We start from the raw sequence: 18,696 nt of genomic DNA, 5'->3' as shown, positions 1-18,696 counted from the left end.
GGTACCTCAGCAGTCATGCATCACTTTTATGGCCTTAAGATCTCCTAAACACACGGAACATTAATCAGTGAGTGGTAATAACATTGATTAAAGTACAGTTAAATTTAAATAATGTGTCCGACACCTCACATGACATCCTTGTTGCCTGATTTGTTGAGACAAATTTTTGTCATAATATTCTTTAAGTTGCAATTGTGGTGGAATGACAATTTTTAGCTATTAATGGGACACTAAACTCACCCAGACCACTTCATGTCAATGAAGTGGTCTGGGTGCAATGGCTCTGTCCTTTTTAACATTGCAACGTTAACATAAATACATTTAAAAAAGTTTTTTTTTTGTTTTGTTTTTTAATAGAAACCATTATGTTCACATAGCAGGGTTAATCCACATCTAGTGGGTGTCTCTCTACTAAAGGCACTGCTGCTGCATTTCTGCTGCACTGGTGTGCATGTGATGTGGAAGCTCTTAGGAAAGCATTTAATACAATGCTTTCCTATTAGGAAGTTTGGATGTGCATCTGTGGCTCGCAGCACATGCACTTCAGGTGCCTAATGCTTCTCTGAGGACCATTGGATCAGACGAGCGAGGGGTAGGCCATGTCTCCTCAATGATGTTGCTGGAGATGGAGGGTGAGTTAATTTTTACAGCACTCCACCGTTAGAAATACAGGTTTTTATTCCTAACACTATAGTATTCTTGTAATGTATTTTCTGCTACTACAACTTTGAAAAAAAAAAAAAAAAAGTTAATGTTCAGGCAACATCAATAATAGGCAAGTCTCAATCATGGGTTGAATGGTCAATCCCCTCACTGACTAGTCTTTTTTACTAGGAACCGGTATGGAATTATTAAGGGACAGGTCCACCATGTGAATCGTGGTGCCGGTGGCAGAATGACATCTACAGCATTTAGCCAGTTATGTAGGTCAATGTGGCTGGTACCAGATACTATCAATTTAGTATTTTTCAAATGTGTTCTATGTGCGAGGTACAAGATGTAAGCCCCTTCTGAATCTGGTAGGCTCTAAGCCATTGGATCTCCTCAATTATATACCGCAAGTCTTTATGCCATGCAGAAATAAACCCATGAGACTGTGGACACCTCCCCATTCACATATCAATAACAGCGAGTACTTTCATAGCTGGTTTAAGTTATGTACACATCACTTTTCCAGCAAATTCAATTGTTTGTCTACTTTCTGAGGATAGACAGAACCTTCTGTTTTAGCCACCAGAAGCCTTAATTGTAAGGAAAAGTAGTTTGCTGGTAAACCATACCTGACCGCAGTTCGGGAAAGGGGAAAATCATTCCATCCTTGACACTTGATGCAAATGTGTTAAACTGCAGCTATCCAAGGCTCGTAATTAAACGAAGAGGAAAGGCCAACATGTATAGAATATTAAGGAGTTGTTAAGAACCATGGAGAATATATACTGCACTTATTCTGATTATTTTCCCAGTTATGCAAGAGCCAGCTTGGTGTATGTAAGCATGTTTGGAATTTTGGGTCTTGTTGATCTAGGAATCCAAATAAATAATGGATACCTTTAGCCAGCGACCAATACGATTCTATGCATTCCAACTGTAGTATATTCGAATTTGAGAGTGCACATTAAAGTCACAGTCCCCAGTAATGCTCTTCACTACTAAGCCCTAATGTTAGGGAGCCCCAGACGTTTCTCTTACTGGTTTTTGTAAATGATGGTGACCACCCTGGGGGCTTTATTTATTTTTATAAATTTTGTCAAACAAAAGGTATAAAGAAAATAATTATTTAAATTATAGAATTTGCAAATTCCTCAACAAATATTGAAGTTTAGGCAAAAATATTTTTTTTGTTGTCAATATGACCTGTCCAGGACAGAAACTCACTTATTTTTTAGATGTCTTTTAGAACACCTCCATAGCTATGATCAAAATAATGACAAATTTTAGCTGTCGCTTTTCAGAACACGTTAATAAATATATCCCTATTGCTATATATATTTTTTCTAGTTAATCATTACAACATTAGGTATGGGTAGCTCACCCCCTCACAGCAATCAGGACAGAATAGTAAAATTAACCTAAGCAAAGTACCATCAAATGTTATCCTGTTCTCTCAGCCGCATACATTGAGAAGCTGATGGCTATATTACATTTTTATTTTTTGACTCACTGGCTGTCTAAGACGGTAACGGGATACAGCATAGACCTCAGTGCTATACTCTCATGCATGCAGGGTTAGCTCCTGGTGCTAATGAGGAACCTCTGAGGGGAAAATGGCAGAACCCGCAAGGGGGCAGGCTCAGATAAGTAGACCTCACCTTTGCCTGCCCTTCCCACCCCGGCCAACAAACCCTAAGCAGCGATTTCACTGTCAAATTCTGCAAAGTCCCCAGATGGTGTAAGTGCTGCTTTTTTGAGACTGTTCTCCAAGCTTGAATTTCAGCCTCTGGCTGTAAACTCCAGCAGGACTCACTCTCTTGAGTAAGTGAATGCTTCTTACAATAGATTCTATTATAAATTTTTTTAAATCCATTTTTTTAGTATAACAGTTGTCCTTCAAAGCAGCACTGTCACCTCATGCTTGCCTTTCTCCAGTTGTTCTCTCTTCTCTCAATCTTTTCTTCTTTTTTTGCGCCACAGTTAGGTATGAAAATGTTTGGACACTGACACAAGTTTTGTTATTTCATCTATTTACCAAAATTATTCAAGTTACAGTTAAATATTGAAAATTAATATCCACTTCCTTTGTCAAGTATAAATATTCCCACCTTTACTCACCCACCTTTTTCATCGAGTCTATCTCCTGTAATACCGCAAGATCCACCTCTCTTGTTTTCCGATTGCCTGGGACTGGGCATGTGCAAGATTATGGAGAACTAGAAAGGAAGAGCAGTTGAAGGCAGCGCATGACATCACTTTTTAAGATGGTGCCAGTGGGAAGAGGATCCCAGTGTTGAGAGCGAGAGAGAGGGTGGTTTTAGAGGTAAAAACAGGGCACAGGTGTGTACTCTATGGTCTGTAGAACTATAATAGGACTATGGGGACAATATAAAAAAAAAATGACCATGCTAAAAGTGAAAATTAAACTCTTGCCTTTGGACAGTGCTCAGCAAAACGACATTTCTACTTACTTATTGCCAAACTTTGCCCAAGGCTTTCTGGAATATTGTGTAACTATATAGACGCTTTTTGGTTTAGAAATTCTCTAGTGTGTTGAATTAGTTTAAATATAGTATAAAAGTGTATACGGTCTTTATGTTCCTAAGTATGGAAACAATATATATTTCTTACACAGTATCATATATGTCGGTCTCTTGGGCACGTCTCAGCCTTTTTTTTTTTTAAATGGTAGAAAATTTCCTGTGCCTATGTATGACCACGTATCTGCCTTATGCAACTCCTTACACCTTTAGGTATTGCAGGTTGCTTCTATGTGAGATCTTTACAGCATCTTCATGCATTGTTCAATGCCTTAACAATGTACTTTTTGGCCATAGGGAACAGAATTATAAAAGAATAGCAAGGAAAATTATGATCCTGCTATACTCCCAGGGCCTCAAGGAAGGCCAAAACCTTGGCTTTTACAATGTAAAGTACGTATTTTACAAGTGTGTGTCTGTCTGTTTGTCTCTCTCTCTTTACATTGTGAAAGCAAAGGTTTTGGCCTTCCCTGAGCCCTTGGGAGTATAGCAGGATCATAATTTTCCTTGCTATTCTCCTTTTAGAATTCTGTTCCCTATGGCCAGTAAGTACATTGTTAAGGCATTATCCCACTGCAGAACCCCAAGAGGCTTAAATTATAGACATACTCTTGGTAATCTCTTCAGATATTCCTAAGGACTCGTGGAACTATTCTGAAAATAATTAAACTCTTGAAACTGCAATGCAGCATTAATGATTGCCCTTTTAGTTATGAATGTGACAAATTAATGTAGGGATTTTAAAGGCATGATAAATTGTCCTCTGCTGTTGTACTGCAGATTTTAGAAAATTAGGGTTGTAATTAGTTCCTTTGTGTAATTATTCAAGTTCTCTGGATAAGGGTGCTATATAGAAACTGTAAAAAATAAAAATAAATCTGATCAGGGCCCAACATATCCATGGTGACAGTACTTGTAAGTAAGAACTGTATCATCCCGATTGCTAGGTAAACTCAGGCCTCTCCTGAGGCAAGAGCGAAGGTTGTTTAGGTGTGCTGTGGCTCATTACAGTTCAAGGAGCCTGGAAACATATTTATGTGTCGGTTTATACCTTGTTGCTGTGACTAGAGGCCATGGCATACACAGAATTCCAGTTATCAATTGCTGCTAATTTTAATTTACGCGAATAAAGGGTAAGGTAGTCTGCTAGTGTATTTTGGCTACCTTTTGTGGAAAGACTTCCTAAAGTTCCCAGAATAACTCATAAGCTTGGAAACATTTAACATTTCAGAAAATTGTTTCTTTTTTATGAAAGGTGGCTAAGCTGTTTAACACTGTTTAATGTAAAGTATTTAGCAAGCTGTGTAAACCACATTAGATTTTACTACGAAGGCCTTGCACAAGTCACGTAAAACAGTGTATTTTGCTTAACTCTTCACACTGAGATTTTATACCAAACTATGGGTGTAAACATAATTTCTATATAATTACAGATTTTTGACATTTTCATGCGAGAGCCTCCACTGGTTGTCAATCTGAACTGGGTATAGGACAATTGTAAACAAATGCTGTTTCACTGAGAAGGCATTGTTTTACATCTATGTAAAGTATCTATGCTCCATATCAACTACATTAAGAGAGCGTTGTTTGTTTTCTTTATCAAATTTAATTAATGCTTGAGTCTGTAATAGAGCAGTAATTTTTTTTCTGTTTCATATAGTTTTGTCTACCCACATTAAATAATGTAAACCAGGGGTGCCCACACTTTTTGGGGTCATGATCTACTTTTTAAATGACCAGCTCTACGAGCTCTACCTACTTAAAAAAAAAAAAAAAAAAAAAAAAGAGCCCCTCCCCCCCCCACCTCGACAAAACCCCTACAACTCCCCCCCCACTCCCCCCCCACCTCTACAAAATGTATGCCCACCCATCTCTACAAAATCCCTGCTCATCCTATTACCGTACTATACATTAAAAAAATAGATTTTTTTAAAATCGGCAAACAGACACTCCACTCCCAGTTTATGGTCTGCTCACTGCTCCTGGCTCTGGCCTCGATCGGCTGATGCCGCTTGCATTCAGGACTCCTTCCGCTGCCAGGAGTCACTGGAGGAAGGTGGAACACCTAGACATGCGCTGTGCAGCTCTGCGCGCAGTCTCGTTCCTCCAGGGTGAAGACATGGTGCCAGACGCAATCTATCAGGATCACTTTTGCGATAAATTGGTAGATCACGATCTACGTATTGGGAACCCCTGATTTAAACTACACTTTTCTGGGTTGTATGCTCTTAATGCCCTTTTCATTAAGTGCAGCTTTCCTAATGCTGGTTAGAATATTCTCCTTTTCCCCTAGAACAGGAGAATATTCTATTTTATTTTTTATTATCATGGATTCAACGATCACTAGAAACCTTTATAGTAGGGATATCCATGAAGTAGATTCCCCAGTTAATGGAAAAACTACACCTTGAAAAATGCTTTGCCAGCATTACAGCTGGTTAATGCAAATGGGAGTTGTAGTATTTACCATTTGGCCACTCTTGCCTTACAGCTCTGGTTGCTGCTAGTGTGATGGCATCATGTAGTTGAGATATATAGATATAGATATAGATATATAGAGAGAGAGAGAATGAATCACAGTGGGGGGCACTAGGGGGCTTTTAGACGCCACCCCCTCTCTAACAAATGGATTATATATCTCTATATCTATCTATCTCAACTACATGATGCCATCAAATTGAATGAGCAGCATATATATATATAGGTATATTTGATGCAATAAAGGAATTTTCAATTTAAAAGGACCGTGAGTGCAGTTCCAGACCGCTGTTTATTTATATATATATATATATATATATATACTGCTCACTGTTGTGTAAAGCAAAAAAAAAAAAGCCCCCCACCCCCTCTCTAACAAATGGCCCCATGGTGTGGCATCTAAAAGCCCCCTAGTGTCCCCACTGTGATTGGTTGCAACCAATCAGTGTTATGAGTCAAATTACACAGCATGGGAAAATGCCAAAGAACTTTCCCACACTGTGTAAAACGACACAGAACACTCTGGTTGGATTTCAAGCCAACCAATCAGAGTGCTGTGACAGGTAAATGTGGAGACTTACCTGTCAGTCTCTTCATTTACCTGTCAGAGCACTCTGATTGTTTGGCCTATAATTAACCAATCAGAGTGCTCTAAGTCAAATTGCAGGGCGTGGGGAGGCTTTTATAAGCCTTTCCCCGCCCTGCGGCGCTCAGTCTGTGCGGTGCCCTCCATGAGTGAAGATTGATTACTTTTTTAGGGTCTGTTTTTTTTTTTTGGCACTCTGTTTTTTTTTTTTTTTTGCGTCGGGTATTATGGATTTTTATTTGGCATTTTTTGGGGCTGAAAAAAGGTTTTAGAAAAAAGACATCAAATGGTAAGTTATTTTTTATTCACAGTTCTGTCTAAAATGACAGGACGTTCAGGAATACTGACGGGAAGCATCGCGAGATCACAGAGGAAAGGTAAGAATTGTGGGGAAATTTCTCTGACCACAGGAAACGTAGCACACTATTCTCCTTCCCTGGTCATAGATGGTCAGGCGTAGGAAACCTCCATAAGAGAAATAGTCCCTACATGGTCTTATGTTTTAAAGAAAACTAGAGCAGACAGGAATAAATGAACAGATCCTGAGAGAGGGAGAGAAGAGGAATCGATTGGGTAAAGGAAGTTTGGCATGACAGTGCCGCATTAATACAACGTTAAGCAAAAATCTGCACACCAGTCACATTTTTGCCTCATTTGATTTTAACCCCTTAAGGACCAAACGTCTGGAATAAAAGGGAATCATGACATGTCAGACATGTCAGACATGTCATGTGTCCTTAAGTGGTTAAATATAGATTCCTTTTGAGTCTGTGTTTGCTGTATACAACAGCTTTGCAACACAACTTAGGAAAAGATGCAAAGCCAGTGAACCACTCCTGTACAGCTGTTTCATGGTTAAGCATCATCAGCATGAGGTTGGTTACTGGCTAGCTATTGAGGCTTGGAGGTACTTGCGAAGCAACAACCAACGCAATTATGGTGGGGGAAAAATTGTGACTGAATACCCCTTCCACCTGAAGTCTGTGGATAGTTAATACGATGTTAAACAAAATTCTGCACACCAGTTAAGCCATAAGACTTGCTTTTCCCACAGAAACCACAAATTTGCAGTGATGTTACTACCGCAATAGATTCTGGGTGGGCATATGCAAATTAGTTTAACAAAGAATCACATTTTTGCCTCATTCCATTTTAAAAATGGATTCCTTCGAGTCTGTGTTTGCTGAATACAACCGCTTTGAAACACATCCTGCTTTCTTTCCATAGTGTATCCAACTAAAATTTCTTCCCCAGATAATGACGTACACACACCTGGCCATCCACCTAAAAGAAAACGTTTATTATCATACCAGGCAATCTTCTTCATTGTTCCATGGTCTAGTTCATATGCTCACATCACAATTGATAAAGGCCTCTGTGTAGGCCGAAACGTTGCACTTTTTTTTTTTTTTCCCTGCAGCTGTGCTGCCTCATATGCTGCAAAGTGCAATGCACTGTGTGTATTGACACCTTTTTATCATGGCCAACATTAAGGTTTTTCAGCGGTTTGAGCTTCAGTAGCTTTTCTGTATGGCCGCTCCAGACCAGCTAGCCTTCGTTAGCCACATGTATCAGTGAGCCTTGAGCGCCCATGACCATGATGCTGGTTCACCAGTTGTCCTTCCTTGCACTACTTTTGGTAGGTACTAACCTTTGCATAGTGGGAACACAAGATTTGGTGTTTTGGGGATGCTCTGACCCTTTAGTCTTGCCATCACTATTTGGTATTTGTCAAAGTCACTCAGTTCTTTTCATTTACACATTTTTCCTGCTTCCAATATATCAAATGCAAGAACTAACTGTTCACGCGTTGCCAAATGTATCCCACCCCTTGACAGGTGCCATTGTAATAATATAATCAAAGCTATGCACTTCACAAGTCAGTAGTTTTAAAGGGACACTATAGTCACCAGAACAATTACACCTTAATGTAGTTGTTCTGGTGAGTATAATCATTGTATGCAGGCCTTTTTTAATGCAAACACTGGCAGTGTTTACATTGCTCCTGGGGACACCTCCAAGTGGCCACTCCTCAGAAGACCACTGGTGGTGCTTCCTGGGGCAGTGCTGCACAATAGGCATCAGTGCCGTTCAGCGTCTCCACCCTCTGCATGGGGACGCTGAATTTTCCTCATAGAGATGCATTGATTCAATGCATCTCTATGAGGAGGTGCTGATTACCCCCTTGCCGATTTTAGCCAATCCAATGCTTTCCCCATGGGAAAGCATTGGATTGGCTAAAAATCAGCAATTCTTATGTCACCAAGGGGGCGGTGCCAGCACAGCGCTGGAAATAAGGTGAGTTAACTTTTAAGGGGGGTGAGGGGGGCAAGCCACCTAAATGGTGGGTTTTGCACTATAGAGTTAGGAACAGAAACATGTATTCCTGACCCTATAGTGTTCCTTTAATATTGTGGCTGATTAGTGTAAATTAACCTTGTTACAACTGCCTGGCTTTAAATCAGACCACATATCCTGCTACTTCCTGGTTCGGTTAGCTCAATGGAGCTAAACTCAAGAGTCAGGCAATTGCTTACAGCACCTGCCTTCATTGAACTGCATTGGAAAATCTTTGATTGTAGAGTCACAGAAAGTCTGGATATATATATATAATTTTTTTGAGGGGTGGGGGGGGGTGCGGCGGCAGTGGAGTTCCACTGGAGCACATTTTAATCAAACCTCAATGTGTAACATGTCATTAAAAAAATATATATTTATATATATTTCTGCAGAGTTAAAAGTTTTGCAATGTATGCGATGCGCTTGATTATGTATTTATTTCTGTTCCATTCTCTATAATAGACTGCTTGATATTTTGGTTTTAAGCAAATTGTCTGAATTTAAAAACCTGTTCTGCTGTAAAAGCTGCTAAATTCTAACTTTTTTTGTTTTGTTTACATTTTACAGATTTGAAGAGAGAAGCAAGCATATGCCATATGCTAAAACATCCACATATAGTCGAACTTCTCGAGACATACAGTTCTGATGGCATGCTCTACATGGTGTTTGAATTGTAAGATCTTGTTTGCGTTTAGATTTGTTGTTTTTTTTTGTAATCCGTGTTAATTGTGTACTATAGTTTTTTTTTTCTAAAAGTAGTGCATTAATATATTTTAGTTTATAGTTGGTCACTAGAGGACACTGTTACACTGACAGGATTGTACAAATTGTAGATGTCCCCTGCTCTTCTTAATAATGCATGTGCCTAGTGATATCAGAATGTGGCTGAAGGTTTAATTTGCAATTTTTATGGTTTTCTAATTTTAATCAAATTGACCATATAGCAAGCTTGTTAGTGAAGAAAAGAAACACCTAAGAAAGCCAGATAACTTTTTATGCACATAAACACAAATTTTCTTCGACTTCAAACAATGGTTTAAGGTTTCTTCAACCTAGTTTTGTACTGTATGACTTGTTTATAATCCCTTACTGTTGTAGTTTTTTTTTTTCTTAGTTCTTTAATTATTGGTAGTTCAGAGAGAACCATCATATATTGCTTCATAGATTTGAGATATTATCTGTGTTTATCATACCTTTCAATGTTTCAAATAGACAAAGAGTGACACTTTATTTTTATGGGTGTAGCGAGGGGCGGGACTGTTCTGAGATATTTTAGGTGACTTGCTTGTAACAATTTTTGCAACTAAAATTTACTTTAGAACCAAAAAAATATTTTTCCAAATTTCCAAATATATGTATTGTTAAAGGGACACTATAGTCACCAGAACAACTCCAGCTTATTGAACTTGTTCTGGTGAGTAGAATCATTCCCTTCAAGCTTTTTGCAGTAAACACTTTTTTCAGAGAAAATGCAGTGTTTACATTATAGCCTAGTGATAACTCCACTAGCTACTAGAGGTGCTTCCTGTGTCAGTGTTGCAAACTGTGCAGCACTGCCTTTCCGTGTCTCTCCACCCTCTGCATGGAGACATTGAACTTTCCTTGACTTGTGCTGGTTCTGCCCCTTATCTGTCTCCTTGACAGTCTTAATTAATCATATGGGGAAGCATTGTGATTAACTAAGACTACCACTTCTGATGATGTCAGCCAAGCGGGCAGATCAGAGGCAGCAATTGCAGACTTGAATAAAAGTAAGATTTTACTATATTTAGGGGGGCTGGCTAGATGGTGGTTTTAACACCAGCAATATGGAGCTCCTAGAAAATAGGACTTTAGGATAAAAAAAGAGGGACAATGAGGCTTTGAGCCTAAAATAGGGACACTTTGGAAATTTAGTGTATGACTTCTCCACCTATCAGACAATTCCCATTGACCCATTGACAATATCCTTGTGTCTTGTAACCCCACACACCAGTTTTACCACCATTACATTGTGCATTTACCCCAAAGTCTGCACACTATGCAACCAACGCCTTTGTCCTCCCAATCTGTCATTGCTGCCAAATGTCGAGTTCCCCTCTCTTTGTTTTTCCTCATCGACCATCTATGCACTCTCACATGTTGTTTCATTTATGCCCATGTTTTTCTGCTATTTATGTTGGTTAAATATGCCCCTAGAGTAACACTGATTGGAGATTACTGGTAGACTACAGTACTGACTATCAAATGTCAGTAGTATCATTGCTTTAGACCAGGCATAGGCAACCTTCAGCACTCCAGATGTTTGGACTACACCCCCCATGATGCTTTTTCATCATTATGGGGGATGTAGTCCACAACATCTGGAGTGCCGAAGGTTGCCTATCCCTGCTTTAGACACTTCAAAGTCAATGATCAATGGACCACTATAGGCCATATATAATTACTTATCACCACTGACTAAAATACTGAAATCACCTATAACTAGTGTTAAAGGATCACTATAGGGTCAGGAACACAAACATGTATAGTGTTAAAACCACCATCTAGCCCCCCTGGGCCCCTCATGCCTCCATAAATATAGTAAAAATATTAATGTATTCAAGCCAGAAGCTGTAACTCTACATGCTGTTAGACTCAGAAAAACAAGCAGTCTGTTGACATCATCAGAAGTGGTAGCCTGATCCAATCACAATGCTTCCCCGTAGGATTGGCTGAGACTGACAAGGAGGCTGATCAGGGTCAGAGCCAGCATGATTCAAACACAGACCTGGCCAATCAGCATCTCCTCATAGCGATGAATTGAATCAATGAATCTCTATGAGGAAAGTTCAGTGTCTGCATGCAAAGGGAGGAGATACTGAATGTTTGGATGCATTTTAGGCAGCCATGACCCAGGAAGGATCTCTAACAGCCATCTGAGGAGTGGCCAGTGAAGTTATCACTAGGCTGTAATGTAAACACTGCATTTTCTTTGAAAAGACAGTGTTTACAGCAAAAAGCCTGAAGGTAGTGATTCTACTCACCAGAACAAATTCAATAAGCTGTAGTTGTTCTGGTGACTATAGTGTCCCTCTAACTGTTTTTCATGAGATGTGTGATACTCTGTTTACGTCTAAATTGTATAACAAAGATTTAGTGGCTGACATCACAAACTACCGTAGGTTAGTCGGGCACAGCCAGGGTACATTTTGCATTGGAGCACTACTTTTTTTAAAAAAATTAATAAAAGAGGCAGAGCTAATAAGTAATTAACAAAGAGCAAAGATGAAGGGGCTCAACTCAGTTGTAGGATAGAGGTGAATTGAGTGGTGTGGTGTCAGACCTCAAAAAGGGTATAAGTATGCATGGTTCCAGGAAAGTGAACAGTTCTGGTTTAAATGTACTTTTCTAATTCATTTACAGAAAAAGGATGTCTCAAGTTTCTATTGATATATTTATATTTTAGAAGTTAAGTTATGAAAATGACAACGCTGTATTGTAGTTTTACTTCCTCGTAGAGCTTTGAATCGAATACATTACATGTATTGTGAACTAAGAACACAAGGCAACTATTTATATTTCTTACCCAAAACGTTGTTTCAACTATGTATAATGTATATGATGAACGTGTTGCTTGTTCAAGAAATGTGTGCAAGACCGCAAACGTGTGTATTAAGCAATTTGGAAACTACCTGAAGCATAAATGACCCACTATTGTTTAGTATTGGTCTTATACAGATAGTGCAAATGAGTCACCTAGCAACTGCAGGCCATCAATCAGGAAGTAATCATTCTTGTCTATGGGGTCTATAATTATCCCATAAACTTCTGTTCTGCAGTTGCTTATGAGATAAGTACCTTATACCCAAATACCATTTCCACTTATCTTTAAGGGTGAGTGGAACTGTAAAACAGTCTTGCTCAGTCTTGTTAAAGGGACACTATAGTAACCAGAACAGCTTTTTAAATTTGTTCTGGTGAGTAGAATAATTCCCTTCTGGCTTTTTGCAGTAAACACGGTCTTTTCAGAGAAAAAGCAGTGTTTACGTTACAGCCTAGTGATAACTCCACTGGCTACTCCTCAGATGGCTACTAGACGTGCTTCCTGGGGCAGTGCTGCACAGTGAGAAGCACTGTCATTCAGTGTCTCCGCCCTCTGCATGCATACACTGAACTGAATATGCATGCATTCTGATTGGCCAGTGCTGTGTTTGACTTGTGCTGGCTCTGCCTCTGATCTGTCTCCTCAACAGTCTCAGCCAATCCTATGGGGGAAGCATTGTATTTTGCCTGCAGCTGCAGATTTGAATTCAAGTAAGATTTTACTATATTTAGAGAGGCATAAGAGGGCCAGGGGGGGCTAGAAAAGCATACAAATCTGAGAGTACAAGCATTACATTTTATAGTGGCTTCATCTAAACATTTTTTATTGCACTTCATCCTTTAATAATTATTTGCACCTTATATTTTCTGTAAGCTATATTGCAGTGCACTGTTACATTATGTTAACACCTAAGGACGAGGTAAAACAACACTGTGTTGATCAGAACTAACTAAAGCAAAACCTAAAATATCACTGGTGAGCCACATATTGATCTGCATTGGTCAAAATGAAACTTAATTCTATGTCTCCACCCAATACACAAACGCTCCAGCTCACAAGAGCGAAGTATCTTCTTGGCTGCGGCAAGTGTCAGCAGTAATACTGAGCCTTCCACTACAATACTATCTATGAGCTTTTAGAATGTCAAGCAGTTTCTAAATGACTAGTAATGAAAAAAAAAAACTGCTATTTACTGTTAAGATTAAAAGTGAGGTCTAGCTTTCATTTTTAGTTATTTATGTGTATATGCTATGCAGAATGTGGGTTATATGTATGAATAATTTCTGGATATGTATAGATTACATGCTAAAGGAACATTCTGAGTACTATAACCACTACGGTGTACTGTAGTGGTTGTTGTACAAGGAGTGTCTTGGCGCCCCCAAATGTTAGTAGCCCAACTGTCCAGGTACTGTATAACTTCTTCAGCTCTGAGCTAACTCTGCCATTGAGATAGCCCTGCGTTGGGCTCAGCTCAGGGCCAGAGGAAGTATCTAGCGCCCTGTAGTGGTTATGGTGCTTGGAATGTTCCTAACTTGCATCATTACTAGTTTTATGGTGCACGTTCCCACAATGCCTGGTTTTCAGGTGGCTGTAGCATTCTTCACTATTTAATAATCCTAATTGCATTTACTTTATGAATATAGTATTTTTACTAACCTGTAGGAAACCGTTCTGTGATGGTAGGCCACCTTTGAGATTTAATTTTTATACGTTTTGCAGATTAAAATAGGTCTTTATTAACCTTTTTTGAACTTTGTTTTATTACGCCAAATATTTAAAATGCTTATTGAAACTGCTTGATATAATAGCCTTGAATATGTTGCTATGGTAACTGCCTAATGTGTGTAGTAATACATACAACACAAGCTACATTTGCTACTGAGGTTAAAATTAAAGTTCTACCACAATTTCCACCTTTCTATTTAGGTTTATGAATACATATTTATATATCATATAGGACTTAATTAGGTATCCCATATGTATACATAGCACAATCTAAGTAGGAATAATATATATATATATAAAATTCTAAAAGAAAACAAACTCAAAATAGGTTCACCAATTAGTCCTGATTGTTAAAATGCCTAATATGTCTACAATTTCAATTAATTAGTAGTTATGAAACAAATACTGCCAGGCGTGAATTACATTTTAACGCTAAAACTTTGCAAAATTTGGCATGCTGAGATTGCAATCTTAGTCGTTCAAAACACTATACAAAAGTATATATTTTTAGACTGTACATTCCCCAGGCTATGTAACTAAGAGTATTTTGACACTTTTCATTTAACCATTTAATCAAACGTTGGTCTAACTAGATATATAATTTTTTACATATGTGTTTTGGGAATATTCTGACCATTACAGCAAACACCCTATATCTGTATTCTGCTATTCTCAATTACAATGATACCCCACATGTATACCTCCCCCCCCCCCCCCCCCCCCCCCTGATTCTGCCCCTAAAACAGCCTATTATCCCATGTCAGAGGGATAAGTACTGACAGCAGAGGGATTTCCCAGCTCACACGATACAGAGGTCTCTGTTAGCCCTCTGTACTGTGCGATTGAAGCATGACAGGGAGAGAGCTTCCTTTCATGCTGCAGCTCCTTCTCACAGATCAGTGCAGCTGGCAATGATCCACAAACAGTGAGACCTCACCAGGATCTTTTTAGACCCTTGGGGTGGGGGGCAGTGGAAGGATGGGAGGGACTAGACGTTTCAATTTAAAGGGACACTATAGATACCAAAACAACTTTGGCTTAATTAAAGTTTTTTTTTTCTTTCTTTCTATTTTTTTGAGATTACATTTGTGTGATTATTTTTTTTATATATTTTTTTTTATGTGACTATTGACACAGACTATAATATATTATAAAGGATATTATGCATATTAGAGTTCACTTTAGCAAAAAGGGAGAAGAAGAGATGGAGTAAAGAAAAAATATATATATATCCAAATTATAACATTAAGGGTATGTAAAATAAGGGGGACTATGCACAGGGAATAGGAAGGGAAGAATGAGATCAGACGAAGGAAAGAGAAGGGAAAAGTGGAAATTAAAGGAACACTATAGTTGCCTAAAAAACACTTTAGCTTAATGAAGCCGTTTTAGTGTATAGATAATGCCTCAGGTTTCACTGCTCAATTCACTGCCATTTAGGAGTTAAATCACCTTTTCTGTTTATGCAGCCCTTGCCACACCATCCTTGGCTCTGACCCAGCCTGCATGAAAAAAATGGTTTCAGTTTCAATCAGATGTAATTTACCTTAAAATTTTTATCTCTTGCTCTGTAAATTGAACTTTAATCACGTACATGAGACTCTTGCAGGGTCCAGCAAGCCATTAATGTAGCAGGGGATAAGAAAATCTAAATGAAATAGAACTTGCAACAAAGGAAGGATAAACATTAGATCACTCTTTACAGGAAGTGTTTAGGAAGGTTGTGCAAATCACATGCAGGGAGGTGTGACTAGGGTTAATAAACAAAGTGGTTTAACTCCTAAATGGCAGTGAATTGAGCATTGAGACTGCAGAGGCATGATCTGTACACCAAAACGGTTTCATTAACCCCTTAAGGACACATGACATGTGTGACATGTCATGATTCCCTTTTATTCCAGAAGTTTGGTCCTTAAGGGGTTAAAGGATCACTATAGGGTCAGGAACACAAACATGTATTCCTGATCCTATTGTGTTAACAACACCATCTAACGCCCCTGGGCCCCTCATGCCTCCATAAATATAGCAAAATCTTACTGTATTCAAGCCAGAAGCTGTAACTTTGCATGCTGTTAGACTCAGAAAAACAAGCAGTCTGCTGACATCAGCAGAAGTGGTAGTCTGATCCAATGACAATGCTTCCCATAGGATTGGCTGAGACTGACAAAGAGGCAGATCAGGGGCAGAGCAGGGGCAGAGCCAGCATGGTTCAAACAGCCCTGGCCAATTAGCATCTCCTCATAGAGATGAATTAAATCAATGAATCTCTATGAGGAAAGTTCAGTGTTTGCATGCAGAGGGAGGAGATACTGAATGTTTGGATGCATTTTAGGCAGCCATGAGCCAGGAAGGATCTCTAAAAGCCATCTGAGAAGTGGCCAATAAAGTTATCCCTAGGCTGTAATGTAAACACTGCATTTTCTCTGAAAAGACAGGGTTTACAGCAAAAAGCCTGAAGGTAATGATTCTACTCACCAGAACAAATTCAATAAGCTGTAGTTGTTCTGGTGACTATAGTGTCTCTTTAAGCTAAAGTTGTTTTGATGACTATAGTGTTCCTTTAACCATTTGAAATAAAGTAAGAATAAAGAGTTAATGTGAATTATAGATATAATTATATTTTATTTTTATTTTTTGGGGCTATTATTTACAATCTAATTGGAGATCTGATATTAAGGGAGAAGGGGTGGAAAAGAGTAGGAAAGAGCTAGAACCATATTAAAAAAAAATAAAGTAAATAAAAGGATTAATAAAAGGGAAGAGAAAAGAGGTAGAAAGAAAAAGGAAAAGATGTATTTGAGTCTTGGTACGGACCACCTGCTTTGGCTCCACCGTCCTAGAGATATGGCACAAAATTTCCACATGAGATTGTCAAACAAACTCAAATGAAAATAGATCTGCACAAAGCACGAGGGGTGAGGGGGGAGTGTAGGATCTGTAGGGATGAATGATTTTTTTGTTGTTTTTTGTAACTCCGGCGATGCAGCTCTGAAGAGTGGAAGTAAAATAGTGGGTAAAGAAACGTTAGAATAGCAACATTAAATGCTCAAGGGATTAACTCTCCACAAAAGAGGTCACTAATATACCACTTCTTAAAACAAGCAAATATACAGATCTGTGCTCTCCAATTGGACAACGGGTGAGGAGCAAAGAATGATCTCTAAAGAATTTCCGCAGATTTTCAGTGCATCCTTGGAGAGCAAGAAAAAGAGTGGCAATCCTCTTTTGTTTTGAATATTTTTATTGTTTCACAGTATAAGTGCAGATTGCGAACTGGTTCATATTAAGGCAAGTGGTTGCCCACGCAGGGGCTTAAGCACTTACATTAAATAAGGTGAACAGTCGCCTACAAGGCTTAATTGTCAGCATATAGGGAGAAATGCAGATTATCGCCTGCGCAGAGGCGTATTCGATCAAAACATATACGCGTATTCGGACTTTGCAGTGATATACTTACAAGTGTTACAGTATAAACGGCAGAGATTGTGCTAGTGCTATTGCATATATCTAACGCATTCTTAAGCGTATGGGTAATAGTTGTCATGTAACCGCGCTTAGACAATCACAGTGCAGGCATGCAATACTAAAAGAGGCGTTATGGAACCTTTACCTACGCAGAGGCCTATTATGTCAGTGATGTTATCTTAACAGAATATCAAAATGGCGCCAGCATGCAGTATAATCTATTTGGTTACGTGCGTGTCGCAAAATATAAACTTAACGTGCTCCGTTGCAAGCCTACATTTGCCTTCGCAGAGGCTTATGTCAGTAGTATTATCATAACAGAATATCAAAATGGCGCCATCAGGCAGTAAAATCTATTTGGTTGCGTGCGTTCCGTAAAATATAGACTTATTGTGCTCAGTTATAAGCCTACGTTTGCCTACGCAGAGGCCTGTTATGTCAGTAGTGGTATCATAACTGAATATCAAAATGGCGCCATCAGGCAGTAAAATCTATTTGGTTGCGTGCGTTGCATAGGATATAATAAGTTTAGATAAGTACTTAAACGTGTAATACGGTAATCGTATGTAACAGAAGCATTATATTAGTCTGGTATCTTGAGGCATCAATAAATCCCATCTTTTAACATTTTTGCAGCAGCTAGGTAATGACAATGTAGGCATGCCATGAAATGAGTGTGCAATCATTTATGAAGTTACGGAAGTGTATATGCTTAACTGGGCCATCTTACTTTCCCTGAATTCTTGAAGGACCTGCATATTTATGCTAACTGCTTAAAAAGTAAATGCAAGCGTGGAAATAATAAAATAAAGAAAAATAAAAAACGTGAACTATAGAACGGCAGGGTGACCTTGCCAGACCGTTATGCTGCCTGGGGGGAGTCTCCCATGGCACTGCCGCCACACTGTCCCTGGGTCGCCAGGCCTCCTTTCTTCTTCCCCATGCCGGTCTCCGCTCACCGGTCGGACTTCCGCAGTGCTGTGGGCACTCAGGAGCATGAGCCGTCCGTTGGACCTCACCACAAAAATCCTCGGGTCGTCCGCTCCCTGCACCTCCCCAGCTCCACGTGGGCCTCCTGAAGTGTGCACTCCTGCGTCTCGCCCGGTGTCGGACACATGTTTGGAGCCGGTGCCCCACCCCCACGACCACCGGTCCGTCGAGGGGGTGGCACAGTCCCGCCCCACCGGGCTCACGGCATCGGGGACAGGGCTCTCCGGGGACCTCCCAGACCCAGAGGCCTGGGTGCCCACTTCTCCGGCGGTCAAGGACACAGCTTGGGGGTTCCGTCAGCGCTCGGTTCTGCCAGGGCCTGTGTGGGCCGCCCATGTCAGTCCCCCTCGGTG

General features: G+C 39.6%; 1 protein-coding gene across 9 annotated transcripts in view; it reads left to right on the top strand.

The window, feature by feature from the left end:
• Positions 1–18,696, top strand: part of CASK (calcium/calmodulin dependent serine protein kinase) — a 303,425-nt gene that overhangs the window by 75,813 nt on the left and 208,916 nt on the right. For all 9 annotated transcript variants that reach the window (XM_063450136.1, XM_063450134.1, XM_063450138.1 and 6 more), the window contains exon 3: positions 9,163–9,268. In XM_063450136.1, coding sequence (XP_063306206.1) covers positions 9,163–9,268 — 106 coding nt within the window. The remainder of the gene's footprint in view (positions 1–9,162; positions 9,269–18,696) is intronic.

Source organism: Pelobates fuscus, chromosome 1, assembly GCF_036172605.1.
Source record: "Pelobates fuscus isolate aPelFus1 chromosome 1, aPelFus1.pri, whole genome shotgun sequence".
Lineage (NCBI taxonomy): Eukaryota > Metazoa > Chordata > Amphibia > Anura > Pelobatidae > Pelobates > Pelobates fuscus.
Note: the sequence above shows the minus strand (reverse complement) of the source record. Positions and strands in the feature narration are given on the sequence as shown.